The sequence below is a fragment of the Macaca mulatta genome, chromosome 5 (genome assembly GCF_049350105.2).
Source record: "Macaca mulatta isolate MMU2019108-1 chromosome 5, T2T-MMU8v2.0, whole genome shotgun sequence".
Classification (NCBI taxonomy): Eukaryota; Metazoa; Chordata; class Mammalia; order Primates; family Cercopithecidae; genus Macaca; species Macaca mulatta.
In genome coordinates, this window is record NC_133410.1 from 154,822,660 (window position 1) to 154,841,061 (window position 18,402).

Consider the following 18,402-nt stretch of genomic DNA (forward strand, 5'->3'; position numbering starts at 1 on the left):
TGGTTTATAGTGTCTGGTTCAATTAAGAGAACTTCTGGGAAGAGACATGACCAAATAAATAATTGGAGAGATGCAACTCTGAAAGGACAATTGTTTTTTATCGATCTCTGTTTGCAAGTTGAAATTGAGAGATATAAACTTCAAGTGGATGGGCTCTCCTGGGTGAGAGTCTTCACTTCAAACGCAGTAAATGAGTGTTGTTTTGTGATGCACATTTTAGTACTGCTAGAGGCAAACTTTCTAAATATTAATAATAATAAACAAATTCCTCTGCAACTGACAGAGAGTGCACAGATGAAGAGGGATTTCCAGGAAACAGGGCGTTCTGGTCTTCTGGATGTGGCAAAGTCTTCATCAGAAGGGACAAGCTCCAGAACAACAGCAAGTGTGCCCCTCATTTCTTTGGAATTCCCCTTTCAGGAGCTCTGAGAGCATGTGAGTTGATTTTTAATGTGTAAAATTAATCTCTTTAGAGCTACCTCTATTATAAGGTAATTTTTAGTTTGAAATTAATATGAAACTATGGAATTAAAAGCTTCTAACACTAAGAGCTGTCATTAGGAAACACAGTGACAAGGATTCAATATACTGTGAGGTGCCACTGTACAATATGTGGGATTTTTCATGTCTCCTTGCCATTGAGCTGTAGGTGACAACTGCAGGTAGAGCTTAGCTACAATGAAGCTGACACATGCAAGCACTCGGCCCCTCTTGTTCCTGCTCCATCACTCAGGTTGAGCGAGCAGCAGACAGCTAACACGCCACTCATAAGTACTTCTAGAGGGCTGGGTGGTGTGATGGAAAGGACGTGGGCTTTGAAATTAGAGACCTGAGTTTAAATCCTGACTGTGCCACCCACCAGCTATGTAAGCAGATGATCTTACCCTAATCCCCCTCAGTTTCCACATCTGACTCAAATGAAGTTAAAATAACTATCTCGAAGGGTAGTTAGAGGTTTCAAGTGAGACAGGGTATAGGAAGTACCTAGCATAGTGCCTGGCATAGAGTGAACATCCCCAAAATGATAGCCATTAGGATTGTTGTTGTTGTTGTTGTTATTATTATTATAAGAAGTAGCATTATGAAATAGTATTATGTGGCTCAAATTCAGCAGTCTACCAGGACTGGCCAGGGAGGGGCTTGTCACTGAGATCATTCAGGATGAGGTGTGCAGCACTTCTAAACACTGTAGATGGTGACGCGCTGTGGACTGCCCCAGGAACTGAAACTCCCTCCCGCTGATGCTGCCCAAGCTCCCACAGGCCTCATCTGTTTACAAGCCCTGTATTCTTAACAAGTGCTCATGATCATATTGGGTCTACTGCCCCTCTCAGAGCACTGACTTCTGGGAAGCAGTGATTCCCATCTTCTGTTCTTTACTTTCTTAAAAAAAAATCTACAGTAATTGTGTTGTGAGAGTTTAAAAAAAATCACATAGGTCCCCTTTCATAAAGGGATTTATATAAGGATAACTTTCAAATGGCATTCTGAATTTATTTTAAATATGCTTCAGTTTTGCCCTCAGCTTGCCAGGAAGACAAGATCTGAAAGAAAGCAAGCCCCCGCTGTAGTGAGTGCTAGGTATTTTGGGCACTAAATGGGTGGTTCTCTTTTGCTCAGCTTATACTTTTTTATTTTATTTTATTTTTTTTGAGACAGAGTCTCACTCTGTCACCCAGGCTGGAGTGCAGTGGCATGATCTTGGCTCACTGCAACCTCCGCCTCTCGGGTTCAAGCGATTCTCTTGCCTCAGCCTCCCAAGTAGCTGGGATTACAGGTGCCTGCCACCATGCCTGGATAATTTTTGCATTTTTAGTAGAGACGGGGTTTCACCATGTTTGTCAGGATGGTCTCGATCTCTTAACCTCACGTGATCTGCCCCCCTCGGCCTCCCAAAGTTCTGGCAGAGAAGTTACAGGCATGAGCCACCACGCCTGGCCTAGATTATACCTTATATTAATAAAATACTGGCATACTTTTACATCCAAATACTGTTGTTTAACCAGATTAATACAAATGAAACTCAAAAGGACATTTGAAGTTAGGCAAAATATGGTAACCCCAGCTACAGATTAGAAAAACTGGAGCCAGGTTTTTATCCTTCCTGGACAGGACCACAATACCATATATTGAAACCATGGAATGAGGAAGAGGGTGATTGCTGGAAATTAGGGTCCAGGCCTACTGAATTTTTTTTAAATGATTGCTTATTATTATAGAATACTTAGTAGTATATCATAATCAGTTATGTCATAAGGATATTCTTTTGGTTGATGATGAAATATAAAGTATTTAAAAGTAGGGTATACTGTGGCCAGGCTAAAGTAAGAAAAACAACAACCAACCACCCAGAGTTGACTGAAACTGGTTCCCACCATCATCAAAATGTACCCTACACAAAACCTGACTGAATATTCTGCTAGATCAAAGCTTCCCTAAGAATCTGGGTGCATGAGCTAGCACATCTGAAACCTGAGAGGTGACTCTAGATATCAATAATGAGTGGCTCTCAAACTTTAATGTGCATGATACCCTCTTTTGAAACGTGTTACATGTGTTGGACATCAGGGTTTTATCCTTAAAATTCAGAATCAGTAGGCTTCAGCAAATCTGTTTTTTTTTTAAATTTTTATTGATTTTAAGAAACAATGTGCTATAATTTTGAGGATCACCCTTTGAGAAATGCTGGTCTATGGTGTCCATCCCAAGGGCTCAAGATTATAAAGCTATATACTTAAGCCCTTCAAAATCAGAATTATTGAATAGTAGAGCTAGAAGAGCCCCAGAGATCATCTAGTCTGAACTTTTCAGCCAGTGGACCACAGGGTTGAGATGTTTCACAGCACAGGGCTCTTTCTGCAGAACTCTCACTACAGCTTAGCATGGTGGCTAATAGCTAGGTCTGGGCTTGATTTCTGGCTTTGCCACTTGGGATCATGTGACTTGGGCAAGTTATGGATCACTTGGGAACTTCCCTTATCTAGTGTGATTGTGGAAGTCATGTGAGCTGGTTCCCACAAAGTACTTATGGGAAGTGACCTACAGCAAGCTGGTCATGTGAAAGTTCTGGATTCTTTCCAGCAGATAAGGTATAAGCAGGAGATAAGGTATTCCAGCAGATAAGGCCAAAGGAAGTTTAAGGTAGGTGAAGCTTAGCTGTTCTACTATAATTTTGCCAGCAGGTTTTAATGAAAGTAGTTGTTGCCCCCATAGAAGTTTTTTTTTTTTTTTTTTTTTTTTTTAAACTCCACATATACTAGTAGTTGAACACAAAAATATTTTATGCAACCTACCCTATAAAATGGCAGTCTCAGCTTGGACTTTTTAGGTGCTCTCAGAGCACCTTGCATGAGAGGGTCCCTCAAAGCTACATAATGTCATTCCAGAGCAGAATTTGGTGATCTTCCAGTCAGGTTCAGGAAACCACAGATTCTCCCAACAGTAGCTGGACACAAAATGAGGTAGGGATCACTCTAGCACATCCCTGCTGGTTTCATATGCAGACTATGGGATTTGCCAGATTCTTATAGCAAGTGGGAAGTCTCTCACAAACTTTTAGGCAGTCCACATATGAATGAGAACCCATTTATTATGCTGATCATGCAAAGTAAAAAGTCAGTAATTTCACCAATCAAAACCTGTTTCTGAATTCATTATGCTAATTAGTAATGTCTCTGGTTGATAGAGAGATAACAAAAGTATTTGTTGTAGCTGCCTCTGGAGTGAGTATTTCCTTTTTGATAAAGTTGTGGCTGAACACTACAGTGAGAATTTTCTATGAGAGCTGTTCCTGGCATTGAAGTCTAAACTAACAAGTACATACATAATTGCCACACTGACCACAGAGAAGTATTTTAAAGTAAACTACTTTATGTAACTAGCACTTAGCACAATGTTTACCTATTAAGTACCCAATTAATGTTTGCTGCTATTATTACTATTGAAAACGTGTTGAATAAATCAAAAAAGGTATACAAACTCTGTTATATAAGCTGAATAAAATAATAATCTAAATAAAAGTAATCTTACATTATGCAAATCCAGAATCACTTTAAGTCTTAATTTAGCTCTGCTTCCTACATGGTATCAGAAATTTGGGTTAAAGTTCAGTGAAGGCCTGGTGGAGTGGCTCATACCTGTAATCCCAGTGCTTTGAGAGGCTGAGGTGGGAGGATCGCTTGAGGCCAGGAGTTTAAGACCAGCCTGGGCAACATAACAAGGCCCCAGTCTCTACAAAAAAATTAAAAAAAAATCAGCCAGGCATGGTGGTTCAGGCCTGTAGTCCCAGCTACTCAGGGGACTGAGGTAGGGGGATGGCTGGAGTCCAGGAGTTGGAGGCTGCAGTGAGCTATGATCATGCCACTGCACTCCAGTCTGAGTGAGAGTGAGACCCCTATCTTAAAAAAAAAAAATGTCCACTGAAAAAGGGACAGCAGAAGCCAAAGCCTACATCGTGACTATTTGAGGAAGAAGATAAAACCTTCTCCCTAAGCAAGCTATAACGCAATCTTTTTTAGACCTTAGATTACAACCCATTAGTGAGCTGCAAAATCAATTCTGGATCACATTGTAAAATATATTTCTAAATGTAGATTGTCGTTAAAAACATTTGACGTGGAGGAGGAAGAGAGCATGAGAGTATCAGGGCAAACATCTGGCATATCATTAAGATGAATGATACTTGAGGGTCAAGTTGGAGATCTTTCAGAGAAGCTTTAATATCTTTAATTTCATACCTGCTGTCTAGAACCCTGGGGACTTTCTAAATTTTGATTACAAAGTCTAGATATGCTAGCAATGATTTTCAGACACCATATTCAGAATAAAAAAACCAAACCAAAATAGTTCAAAAATCTCTAAAGAATATTATTGTATTACTTTGTTTGAGAACTCCCATTTCTCTCTTTATGTGGATCAGAAAATAATAGCACAAAATGACAGACACTCCCTCAGTTTTCTTTAGCCTGGTGGTAAAAAATCTACTAGGTCCATAATTTTAGCAGTATCTTTAAGAATCTGTCAAATGGCAAAGACTCCCAAACTGCCTTTCCTCACAGAACTGTAACTCTGAGGGAAATTGCATGACAGAAATATATTTATGGCTCCACTCCAAAGATTGTCTTCTATTTTCTGTCGTTCCTCTGGATTTCTATTTCAACGTTAATGGGTTATTGTGAAACAGTAATATGGCTCTTAGTTTGCAAGAATGGAGTGCACAGTGTTGCCTCATGAAAGGTAAGGCTGGCTCACTAGATCGACTTTAAATAGAATATAACTTTTTATTAATAATAAAGAAAATGTAAGAAATGAGTATCAGTTTATGACTGGGCCACATGGAGATATATGTTTATGGGAGCAATTACAGATGTTAAGTATTTTAGAACTGTCTTATAACCAGCAGTGTAATCAGAAATAATTTTCTTTTTAAATAATTAATACAACAATTCAAACCCATGCCAAGATTGAACATTTATAATACTTGGATCCAGTAGAGCAATTTTTGGTCTTCAAAGTGTTTCCATATCCTATAATCCAATGCAGTTCTGGAAGTTAGGAGGCCTGGAATACAGTTTCTGGGATATTATCTGGGAGAAGTTTAAAGATTTTTTTTCTATGCTTTCATTTATTTGTATGTACAATAAGGCAACAATTACTGACTTGCTAATATTCAAGATTGTTTAGGTAACATTATCTACAGGGTTAAGAGCTTTAACCTTTTAGCCCAATTGTAGAGTAGTTTTATTAAGATAAGATTCTTTATGTACTAAGTAGAATAGGCTTTGTGTGAAAATAATACTAGAAATGCAAACTTTTGTATTTCAAATCAATTTCCTCTTGACAAAATGACTCAAATGTTATTAAATGAGATTTTTAGCCCAAGTTGTAGGTAATTCTTTAACATTTCTAAAGAACTTCCAATCAAATGGAAAACAAGATCCTTTTAAGATTGTGTTTCTCCTAAGACAGTTTGGAGGGTCTGAAGGTATTTTTTAACCTCTTTAGGAAGAAGCTATAGACATATTTCCTTTCCTGTAATACGTTAACATTATTTATATAAGTATTCCTTTCAAGAACTTATTGCTTTTGCACACATAATAGAGAAACTTGTTATTCTATAGAGCGGAAATATCAGTCACAGACTTACAGATACTTAATACTGGAAGGAATCTCAAGTATCATTTTGTCCATCTTCTCATTGTATGAATGAGGAAATGAGGCCTATGGCAATTAAGTGATTTATACCAGCTTTTGATGAAAGAACTGTAACAGGAATCCAGACTAGAATCAGAGATGTGCTCTTTATCCTGTGTCTACCAGAAAGCTATATTCTTTTAGCCTAATGCATAGTTTCTTGTCATAGTTCAGCTGTGTAACTGAAACTAGACCCATAATTAAGTACATATAAACAATGGAAGAAATAGTTGCCTTGCTACTCGGGAGGCTGAGGCAGGAGAATGGCGTGAACCTAGGAGGTGGAGCTTGCAGTGAGCCGAGATCTGGCCACTGCACTCCAGCCTGGGTGACAGACCAAGACTCCGTCTCAAAAAAAAAAAAAAAAAATAGTTGCCTTGATTTGCCTTTGTACACAAATGTCTGCAAATGGCAAGATATACAGTGGACTTTTAATAAGCATTGATGATGATATTCTATTTAATATTTAATTAGCATTCATTCAATTCGGAAGTACTTTTGGAAATAAGAAATTTGGAGTCTTGCCATTGACTGCCAGTAGTCAGCTGACATACTCTGAGGTTATGTACTTTCAGTTTGCTATTTAAAAACATTAAAAACTAACACAAACATGTTTAACTTAAGGACCTCAAATGTCCTGAAACATTTGCTTGCTAAATGTAGTGAGAAAGTTTTCTGCATATATTGGAACTCTAAAAAAGCAAAGTGATTTGAATACTCAAGAGAAAAAGATAAATAAGATGAAAGTAAAATGCCAATTCCACAGGATATCTTGGATCTAATTTCTTTCTTGATGAGATCTATTGACTGACTGTGCACTGAGCCATTATTAACTAGGATGCAAGCTGTTCTTCAGTCTCTGCTATGTAAAATATCTTTTCATTATTACATAAAAATTGTCATCAAACTAAAGAATAATTTGGGAGAGTTCATGGCTTTTATGGCAACCCACAGCAAGTGATGCTGTCTTGACAAAATATAAAATTACCTCCAACCCTGAGCTGAAACTATAGGAGAGCAGCAAACAAGCCCTGTAGTATTGTTTTAGATGAAGCACAGTGATAGCTCTGCACTTCCTTCAGGCCTCCTCTTTCTTCCTGAACGAACTCCAGGGAATGGCATCATGTCAGGTTTTCCAGATGGATTATGTGAAGCCATAGCTCAATGTCATTTTCAATAGGAAGCCTCATAATTAAAGGTCAAATAGTCACTTCATCTGCAATCAATCAATAGAAAAAGTACTAATACGAAGAACTAATCAATCAATGGCAAATGCACTAATAAAAGCAATGAATCAAATTCAGCATGTGTGTAGATGCAAGTACAAGGAAGAGATTGAGATAGGGCAAAAGCAAGAACAATAAAATAAATCGAAGGTGTATATAAGAGAATACTCAGAAAGCTTCTCAAGCAAGAGTTTTCATCTTTGGTTTATTAGTTACATGGTTGCCTTTTGGCCTGCAATGATTTATTCTTAAATACAAATACTAGATATGATAATGAATGGTATTTTATATTTCACTTAATGTATTCTATGTGAGATGTTAAAGATGTATCTACACATATATACACACATATATATAAAATTAGAAGAAATACTATGATAGTGACTGCAAAGGGAAAGTGCATTTTTAAAGTGCTAAATAGGTATATTATAATCTGTTATATTTCATCTTTGACCAGCAGTGAGAGAAAATATAACTCTCAGTGATATTACCTAAAATTTCCCCTTGCTTTCTGGACTATGAAGTCCTCATACTCCTTGTGATATTCTTGCACTTCCATGCAGGGATGTTGATATTGTGGAGGCTGTGCGTGTATGGGATCAAGTGGTATGTGGGAAATCTCTATACCTTCAACTCAATCTTGCTGTGAGCCTTAAACTGCTTTTCAAAATATAAAGTTTATTAAAAATAAAAATAAAAAATAATTTCCATTAGGACTATTATCAGCCTATATCTCAGGTCACTGTCATGGCCTATCCTCTGTACCAGAGATGTCAGGTCATTAGTAGAGGGTCACATGCATTGGATGTTGTGAAAATGGATACAGCACATTTATAGTGCTTACCAAGAACATTCTAACATTAGCATCTAAACATCCCTTGCTGTATGGGGAAATAGGGGTGATCTGTCTGAGATCTGAAGCAGCAAAGAGGGCATTTTCACAAATACTATGTAAGAGAGTGCAAGACAGAAGCCAAATATTATCAAGTGATGACAAAATATTGGAGTTGGAAGTAAAATTACCTAATTTTAGAACCAAGGAAACTGAGGCCCAGGAAAGTATCAGTGGAAGAGCCAGGATGAGTATTTATGTCTTATAATTCCAAGACAGCCTATGTCTATCATGTTATGAAAGTAGCTAAGGATTACATAGATACTACACTAGTACAGCATCTTACTGGAGGATCTATTTCATGGTAGAACACTACAAAAGCAAACAGAAATCCAATTTAACCCAAGCCTTTTTAGCAAAACAACTACTTCATAGCACCTATCTGTTTGCTTGAAAATTAGCTTTTGGAGAGTATAAAGGACAGAAAAATATGACTTTAGGATTAAGAAAAATAAAAAGACAAAAAACCCTTATAGAAAAGCACACTGATCACACCGCTGTATGCTTCTTGGGTATGCGTTTTGCTCTTTGTTCAGCACAACCAGCTCTAGCACAGAACAGAGAAACAGAGAAAACCCTTTTTGGTTTTCCTGACAAAAGCAAGTCCTTAAAAGTATCCAGAACTTAAAGTAAAAACAAAACAAAACAAAACAAAAAAAACCAACCAAACAAAAAAAAAAAAACAAAGAAAAATAAGAACAATCTTCAGAATAGGAAAAAAAAAAAAAAAAAGTAGGTCAGGTTTGCAAGCCCATTGCAGAAATGTGGGAATGGTTTCAGCCTATGCTTTAAGGATACAGGCTCATTCGATCCCTGCACTCTGTGTATCTAAGGAGTCTGGCAGCACCTGCATCTGGACTCACTAACTTTATAAAAGTCCCTCAGGTTTTAGAAGACCTGAGACAACAGACAGTACCTGACAATAACACACATGGGAAAGAAGTGTAAGATGATTTCTTTGAAGTCAACAACTAAAATACACTTGTTTCATGAAAATCTACAAGACAGGGGTCAGAAGACTAGAACCTTGGGAGTGGTAACATAGTTGTAACTAACATAGTTATTAATAATCAATAAGAATAGCTATACCTTATAGAGTACTCACCAAGTGCCAGGCAGCACAGTAAGCTATTAGATGGGCTCTCTCATGTAGTCCACAGCAATCTATTTACAGTATGATTATTGCACACATCTTGTCATTTATTGACTACCTGTTAGCAAATTTAAACTTGAATCTTTACAACAGCCTTACAAAATGAATGTTATTCTGCCCCTTCTACAGATGAAAAGGCTAAGCTTCAGGGAAGTTAACTGCTTTGTCCAGGGTCACAAAATTAGGATTGGAATATGGCTTTTAAGACTGTTTCAACTTCAATCTAATGATGATTATAGCTACACAAATACAAAAAATATATATAATTTATTCAAATAAGCTGAAGCTCTCAATAACAACTGCTCCTAAGGGTTTGTCCAATTTCGAAATCATTTTCCAAGCTTGGTAAGACTGACAGCAGACTATCAGACAAATATGTTTGGGATTAATAAAAACATTATGAAATGTCTTCATTTTCTAGTTCACAGACTGAATTTCCTTAACATAAGCAGACTAAGAACAACGTAATGATTCTTCATTCTCTTAAGTGACTCGTGCCAAAATATAGAGAAATTTTTAATATGAGTTTTTGCCATAACATGCCCACCACCCCAAGGAGTTTGTGACTGATGTATATTTCAATAAAGCTTCTGATTACTTAATGACTTTTAATGACTAAAAATATAGATTCCTGATGTCTAACAGGTTATTGGGATAATGCCACTAATTGGATAAAGCTAAGTAGAAAATAGCACTTTTCTTCTTAATCCATTTTTGTCCATTAAATAAATACTTATTTCACTTTTAGTGCTAATCTGATTGAGTTAATGATAACTATATTGTTCCTTTACAGAAATAACATTCAGAAATGAGCATCAAACTAATGTCAATATGAAATTAGAGTCATAACATTATTCCCACCTTGCTCTGAGCTGCTGGAAAATAAGTTAATCTTTTCTGGGGACAATTCTAGGGCCTGCCAAAGCAAAGTTTTTGCCAATTCCCTATTTAGAAGTAGTTTCCACAGCATCTCCACCCCTGCTCTGAGGTTAACATTCTACATTGATAATCTTTTATGAGAATTGAAAACATGATTATAAATTAAGCTAAGTTTTACAGTATTAATTTTGGCCCACAGAGATTTGTTCAAATAACAGAATTTCAAATCTATGACCCACCCTCACTTTGCTACTGTTCCGTATCTAACAGTGTGGACAATATCCCATTCTGTTTAATTTGAAGAGTTCTTTGAATTTCAAAATCATAAGATGTAACTATATGAGGGTAATATATGGTTTTTAACTCTGTGAATCACTTACCCAATGTGAGGGATTTGTGTGTAGAACAGAAAATGATAGCCACTGTGTCTGCTGGTGTGAAACCCGAATTATTCCTAGGGGCAAAAAAAGATTTTGACAAATACTTTTATAAAAAGGCAATTTAACACATCTAAAATCAAATGTAGTACCTACCTTTATGTTAACATCCCTTTGATCAATCCTGGTGACAGTGGTAATTCTACACCCAAGTGTACAGAAGTATCTGAATTTCTTTTTAGAGAACCACTTCTGAGTCATTTATCCATGAAAAGGAGAACAGTTGTAAAAATGTGTGGTGGAGGCCGGGTGCGGTGGCTCACGCCTGTAATCCCAGCACTTTGGGAGGCCAAGATGGGCGGATCATGAGGTCAGGAGATCGAGACCATCCTGACTAACACGGTGAAACCCCGTCTCTACTAAAAATACAAAAACTAGCCGGGCGTGGTGGCAGGCACCTGTAGTCCCAGCCACACGGGAGGCTGAGGCAGGAGAATGGCGTGAACCTGGGAGGCGGAGCTTGCAGTGAGTGGAGATCGCGCCACCGCACTCCAGCCTGGGAGACAGAGCCTGACTCTGTCTCAAAAAAAAAAAAAAAAAAAAAATTTGTGGTGGAGGTCGCCTTAGATCATGTATATAATCAGCCCCTGGAGCAGGACTGATTATAAAAATAATGCAACAAGGAACTCTAAGTCTCTAGGTTACTACTTGATGTTTACCCAGTGGCTTGAAAGGATTAATGTATCTCTAAAAATGCTTCTTTCAAGGAGCAACACATCCTTTTGACAGCAAACATACACTTAAGAAATACATGGTATGAACAAACATTTAACATTATATATTTTAGTAAAAACAAATTATCATTTTTTGAGCAGTATCATGTATCAGGTACTTCTCTAATGTCTTTACATGTAAAAGTAACAACCCCAAAAGGCAAGCGATACAATGTTCCTATTTACAGATGAGAAAAGTGAGGTACACAGAAGTGTATAACATACTCAGGGCCCAAGGTAGTAAGTGACAGAGCCAGGATTCAAATAGAGTCCAGTTCCTAGGCCTGTTCTTAATTACTATATTCTACTATTGTTATATACTATGTTAAAGATTTAAAAAAACCTCACTGAGTCAAAACTAATTAAATGTTGTGGGGAGTGAGTCCTGGGAATTGGATGTCATAATCAGATTTCCTGTTTTAGATAATAAGGGTTTAGAAAGCCAAAAAAGTTAAAAATGTCATTGTTATGATTGTGCCCTTATATTTTAGAAACTATTCTTTGCTGTGGAGTCAGGATATCAGGATTTGACTATGTGGAGTCTATTCATTCCCTGCTCTGAACTTTGACAGAAGAGTTAGCAAATGGAAAAATGCTCTAGAAACTGACTCCATGTATACAGTTGCAAATATAACAATGTACCTGATTTTTAAGGCTCCCTAATGAAAGAGACCCAATCATTTCCCTTAGTAATCTCATCCCATGGGAGAAAAATCTTCCCTAAATAGATCCCACATCCTGTTTTTCTTGTTGTACATTCACAGGAGGAGAGAAGAGTTCCACGCCCCCCCTCCCCCCACCCCCATGCTTCCTCATCCCCTGTGCCTGTGTCTAGAGAATATTTAAAATGGCCTTTGGTCTCTCTTCTGAAAAGGCATGCATGTTTCTGCTTCCTAACCAGTCTTACTTCTAAGCTCTTTCTTGATAACTTTCAAACTGAATTTTTGGTGTTTCACTTCAGTTGAGGATTCCCCATGGATGCGTATCATATACTCTTATTGAGTATAATAACACTGGCTTATTGTTTCTACATTTTATTCTCATATTGATATTGTAATACCATTCTTGTTTTTTAAACATTGCACTACATGGCTTTCATATTTCTTCATCCCTTTATTCCTCACAGTAGGCCTAATGGGGAAGGAGTTCCATAAGGTTCCGTAAATGCACGGGCTGAGAGATGAAAGCACTACAGATATATATGAGAAAGAGGAGAGGAGAGAGAAACAGAGTACTTTGCAGCTGAAAGAGAAGGATCACTTCTAGCTTGGCAGGGAAAGTAGGAGATGATGATAGAGCACAAATAACCTTCTGGGATAAAATAACAATTGAGCTGAGCCTTAAAGAATAGATTTAGACATGTGCAGATGTGTGTTTTAGATAGGGGACAGTGAGACTGCAGTACGGGAGTAGAGGGGGCAGTTGCCAAGGAACAGATTCTTCAGGCTGACTTGTGTGCAGGGACACTGGCTTATGATTAGGAGTATTGAGTTGAGATGATGGGATAAGTGAAACTGCTGAGGACTTGGGACAGTAGAATGACATGAGTGGATCAATTCTTAAGGAGCAGTGATCACACAGCATGGTACAAGACTGAAGATGGTGAGGCTGGGCAGGAAGCAGGGAGCTCTAAGGGCCTAAAGAATCATAGTGAGGACAGGAGATGGTGGAAAGAGACATGCAGACAGGATGAAAAGGATTTCCGTTAACTTGTGTGCAATAGTACCTCCCAACAGATCAACAGTGCAGGCTTTTGGAGCAAACACGCCGGATTTTAATTCCAGGCCATCCTTTTGCTCATATGTAGAATTGAGTATAAGACTCTCTGACTCTTAGGATCAATTGTGGGGATAAATGCCAATGCTTGTTAAGAATGTGGCACAATGTATATGTCGAACACAAGCTAGGGGATATTGATATTATTGCTTTGAGAGAGAAGAATCAAAGAGAAATTAGAAATTTTGAGCATATGGAACTGAGAGGAGCATTAAGGAAACAGAGAATTAAAGAGGAGGCTCAGTCAGCCTTGGGAAGGAGGCCAAGGAGTTGATGCTGATGTATACTGAATTTGTAGTGGTGAGAAGGACTAAGTTTGTATTGGTAAGAAGGACGGTGTTTGCAGTAGTGAGAAGGACTGAGTCTGGAGTGATGAGAAGAACTGAGTCTGGAATACTGAGAAGGACTATGTTTGGAGTGGTGAGAAGGACTGTGTTTGGAGTGGTGAGAACTGTTTGGAGCAGCAAAAAGGACTGTGGAGTGGTGAGAAGGACTGAGTCTGGAGCGGCGAGAAGGACTGAGTCTGGAGCGGCGAGAAGGACTGTGTGTGGAGCGGCGAGAAGGACTGAGTCTGGAGCGGCGAGAAGGACTGAGTCTGGAGCGGCGAGAAGGATGAGTCTGGAGCGGCGAGAAGGACTGAGTCTGGAGCGGCGAGAAGGACTGTGTGTGGAGCAGCGAGAAGGACTGTGTGTGAAGTGGCGAGAAGGACTGAGTCTGGAGTGGTGAGAAGGGCTGTATTTGGAGTGATGAGAAGGACTCTGTTTGGAGTGGTGAGAAGGGCTCTGTTTGGAGCGGTGAGAAGGACTGCGTTTGGAGAAGTGAGAAGGACTATGTTTGGAGTGGTGAGAAGGACCGTGTTTGGAGTAGTGAGGACTGTGTTTTCAAGAAATTGGGCAAAGAGAAGAAAAGGGTCACAGGATATTTGACCATGACTATAAAGAGAGAATGAAGACACAGCAGAGAGAAATACCTGATGAACACAGGTCCCCAAAGAGACCTGAGAAGCCAAGAATAAAGAGGTTATCTGGAGCAGGGCATTTCCTATCATATCTGAATTGGAAACAAAAGTGAACAAGGGGAGTGAAAAATATGGAGATTTTTCAGGCAGAGAACGGGCAAGCAGAGGCAAGTTATGTCAGAGATTTTACTTTCTTTGTAAAGTGTGAGCCTATTTGGAGTTAATTCCAAGGCTGGGAATCAAAGACATTAGAAAAGTTTGAAATTGGCAGGTTGTAGAATATGAATTTCAGTCAATTAACAAGGAATAAAAAAATTTCGATGCAGGAGTCAGTGACCTCCAGTGATTGTAGAACATGTAATGTGATCAGCTGGCTTAGGTGGGTGGGGGATGTTGTCCAGAAACGTTTGTGGTGCTAGGAGCACTTCAAAAACTTTGTCTTTTGTGGCCCTTGTTTGTATCAGCCATGGCTGCATCTGGGTTTATGCATTTAGTTTTCTTCCTAGAGTCTGGCAATATATTTTTCCTTTAGTAAACTTTGTTTGGCTTCATATCTTGTTCTTTTCAAGGTTATAGCACTTTTCCAATATGTCATAGTCTCTCTGGTCAAGGAGGCTCTGAATTAATCTGGCCCTGGCCACTGCTCATTAGAGCAGCATTCACAATGTGGCTAAAGAGGATATTTGCAAGAGATGCTTACTTGTCCTCTGTTTCAGGTAAAGAGACTAAAGCTAGGGCCACACTGGGAGATTTCTGGCTCACTGCTCTCAGTAACACTGCTCTACAGTTTTACTGACCAAAAGTCCATCAGTGGGAAGGAGGATTAGAACCTTAAGGCACAAAAAGGGAACATTTAAGGTTAAAAACAATATTCCTCCTCAATAGGGTTGACTTGTACTCTAGCTACGTAGGACCGGAGTGCTGTACATCAGGGAAAGCTGATAGAGCAGATGCTCACTTAACCCTCTGTTCAGGAGGGTGGTAAATTACCATAGCATAAGCATTATTGAGCACTTTTCTAAGCATGTTGCAGCCAGTATTACTTCCTTCTCAGAAAAGCCGTACAAATAGTGTTATTGCTCTGCTTTTTCCAAAAAGGGAACTGGAAACACAAGTAGGTTAAACAACTCCCTTAAAATCACACAACTGGTAAGTTGGTTGCCCCAAATCTTGGTCATAAGTTTGCCTTTTGAGAAACAAAATATTAAAACGAAAAACACTACACAATGTAATGGGTGAGAGCAGCTATCTTGGTAAATAATCCACGCTTAGACATACTGTCAAGGGGGACTTCATGGTACAAGGTCATGACAAGACCCAGAAAAATCAAGTGTCCTCTACATTATATTTGAGTAGTAATGACTAAAATTATTTTCACTGATTAACATCTCTATTGTGTCTGCTCACATTCTTGAAAGGAATCACATTACTATTTATTTTCTAACTCTACCTTATCTCTTTTTAATATTGATTTTCTTTTTATCCTGTTTTTACTGATTCTTTTGATCACTTTGCCTTCTCTTGAGATGTTTATTTCCTTTTCTTCCCAACTGGTCTTTTTATTCTCTCTTACAAAGCTTTCAATCAGTGTTTTCCACATAATGTTTATTTTGCCTGCCTTTGCAGTACCCACAGAGGAAAACATGTCAGGTTTTACTAGTAGAATCACAGAATGTGGAGCAGAAAAGGTCCTTTGAGGTACTTCTGTCTAAGCCCACTATTTTCAGAGGAGGAAACTTCCATGTGAAGCCTCTCCTTTGTTACCCTCTGTACCTGTGTTTTGTCTCTGCTAGTTTTCAGAGAAGACCTCTTCTGTCATTAGTTCAGTGGCACTGAACAAGCTACCCAGGTGCCAAGGCTTAGTTGCCTCCTCTGAAATGGTAAGGAAACTTACCATTAATGATCGTCCCCACCTTCCTTCCCTGCTTCCCTTTCCCACTCTCCCATCCTGATTCTCCCAGGGCTATGGTGAAAGGCAGATTGAGATATCTGACTGGAAATGTACTGATCAGAATTAAAACACATATACAAATTTATTTGTTTTCTTCCTTTTCCTTTCTTTACAGTTTCTTTTGCCACTCTAATGTGAAAACAATAAAGGTTTCTGTTACTCTAGTTATCAGCCTACCAAACTTTTTAACTTTTTATATATTTTTAAAAGATGCCCAATTACTGCTTTCCTTTTCTAAGCTTTTTCAATGTGTGGTTTTTTTTGTTGTTCTTTTTTTTTTTTTTTTAATTTGCAGTTTCCCAAAGTTGCGGAACGGTTAGGTCATTGGATAGCTGACTCTTGGTTTGATGAATCAACTCATTTCCTAGCAAGTGGGATAGAGAAAAGTAAAAAATAATGTATTACAAAGCTAGCAAAGCTAATGCCCCATCTTATTATTATTATTATTATTATTATTATTATTATTATTATTTTGAGACGGAGTCTTGCTCTGTCACCCAGGCTGGAGTGCAGTGGCGTGATCTCAGCTCACTGCAACCTCCGACTCCCAGGTTCAAGTGATTCTCCTGCCTCAGCCTCCAGAGTAGCTGGGACTACTGGTGCATGCCATCACACCCGGCTAATTTTTGTATTTTTAGTAGAGATGGGATTTTGCCAAGTTGGCCTGGCTGGTTTCGAACTCCTGACCTCGTGATCTGCCCACCTTGGCCTCCCAAAGTGCTGGGATTACAGGCATGAGCAACCACACCCAGCCAGATTTTTTTTAAAGTATAGAAATTCTTGGGCTGGGCGCGGTGGCTCACGCCTCAAAAAACAAAACAAAACAAAACAAAAGTACAGAAATTCTCCAGGCAAGCCAGGAATTTGAGAACAGAGAATGAGGCTATGTGAGAAGTAATTTAGGCTTCAAATTCGAAGTAAATCATTAGTAGATGATTATGGCAGGGGACAGGGCGGGAAGAGGGTGCAGAGAGGGAGAAATGATCAAGCTATATGCTGTTGTTTATCAAAGAATGTGCAGGTTTGACCGTAAGTCAAGGAAGTTAAAAACCCGACAGATGGCTAGTTGCGGTGAATCCTGCCTATAGTCCCAGCACTTTGGGGAGGCCAAGGTGGGAGAATCACTTGAGGCCAGGAGTTTAAGACCAGTCTGGGCAACATAGCAAGAGCTTGTCTCTACAAAAAAATTACAAGTTAGCCAGGCATGGTGGTGTTTGCGTGTAGTCTCAGCTAACTCAGGAGGCTGAGGCAGGAGGATCACCTGAGCCCACGAGTTTGAGGCTGTAGCAAGCTATGATGGCATCACTGCATTCCAGCCTGGGCGACAGAGCAAGCCCCTGTCTCAAAACAAAACAAAACAAAACAAAACAAAACAAAAACCCTGACAGAACCTCGGTGAATGCAGAAGGGTTTTAAAATCACAGATCCTTATGAAAGTCCAGTCTTCTCCGTGCTATAAATTCTTAATTTCAGTTCAACTAGGTGTCACATCTCTGCCACCCATGCCTCCTTTAGCAGTCCCAGTAGTGGCTGCTCTGTGTTCTATTTTTCAAGAAAATTTTAGTCACTAACAGGATATCTGCATCCTACTTCATCCGATAGGAGTGGTTCTGATGATCACTTTTGCCACAAGCACCAGCAAACAAACTGCCATTGAAAGGCAAATGTCTTTTCTAAGGTGATATAACAAACCATTTACAAAAAGAACTTTAAAATAGCTCCTGCTTTCAGACTTACCCAATTAAGTCACATTTTCTCTGTGACTTAATGGCTCCAGGCTTTACTCTTACTTCATAAATCACAACCTCTAGCTTGGGAAAATGCTTCAAATTATATCAATCAATAAGTTTTTATTGACTGTTTACAATCAGCCTAGTGCTATACCAAGTGCTGTGAGAACCAAGTGCCTAATGTGAGGCCTGTACCATCCACTGCTCTGACACTTTTTCAAGCCTTATAAACAGCATAGGCTCTTTCCCTTGTGGTCACTCATTGCTATCGCCTGGGGTTCATGGATTTTGCAATCTGGCTCAAGCCTATCCTTCCAGTTACTATTTCTAATCTTCCTCTACTCCTATTGTCTCACCATATCTTGATTTTTGTATGTGTCCACATTTGCATTCTTGCTTCTTCTCCCATGAAGAACTCTCTTGGCATCTCTAACTGCTGAACAATTGGCCATTTTGTATGGCTCAGGTCAAGTCCCCTCATTTCCATGAATCCTT

General features: G+C 38.9%; 1 protein-coding gene across 4 annotated transcripts in view; it reads right to left on the reverse strand.

Moving 5' to 3' along the window:
• Nucleotides 1-18,402, reverse strand: part of SLC10A7 (solute carrier family 10 member 7) — a 256,440-nt gene that overhangs the window by 18,953 nt on the left and 219,085 nt on the right. For all 4 annotated transcript variants that reach the window (XM_078002307.1, XM_078002306.1, XM_015139308.3 and 1 more), the window contains one exon: nucleotides 10,723-10,796. In XM_078002307.1, coding sequence (XP_077858433.1) covers nucleotides 10,723-10,796 — 74 coding nt within the window. The remainder of the gene's footprint in view (nucleotides 1-10,722; nucleotides 10,797-18,402) is intronic.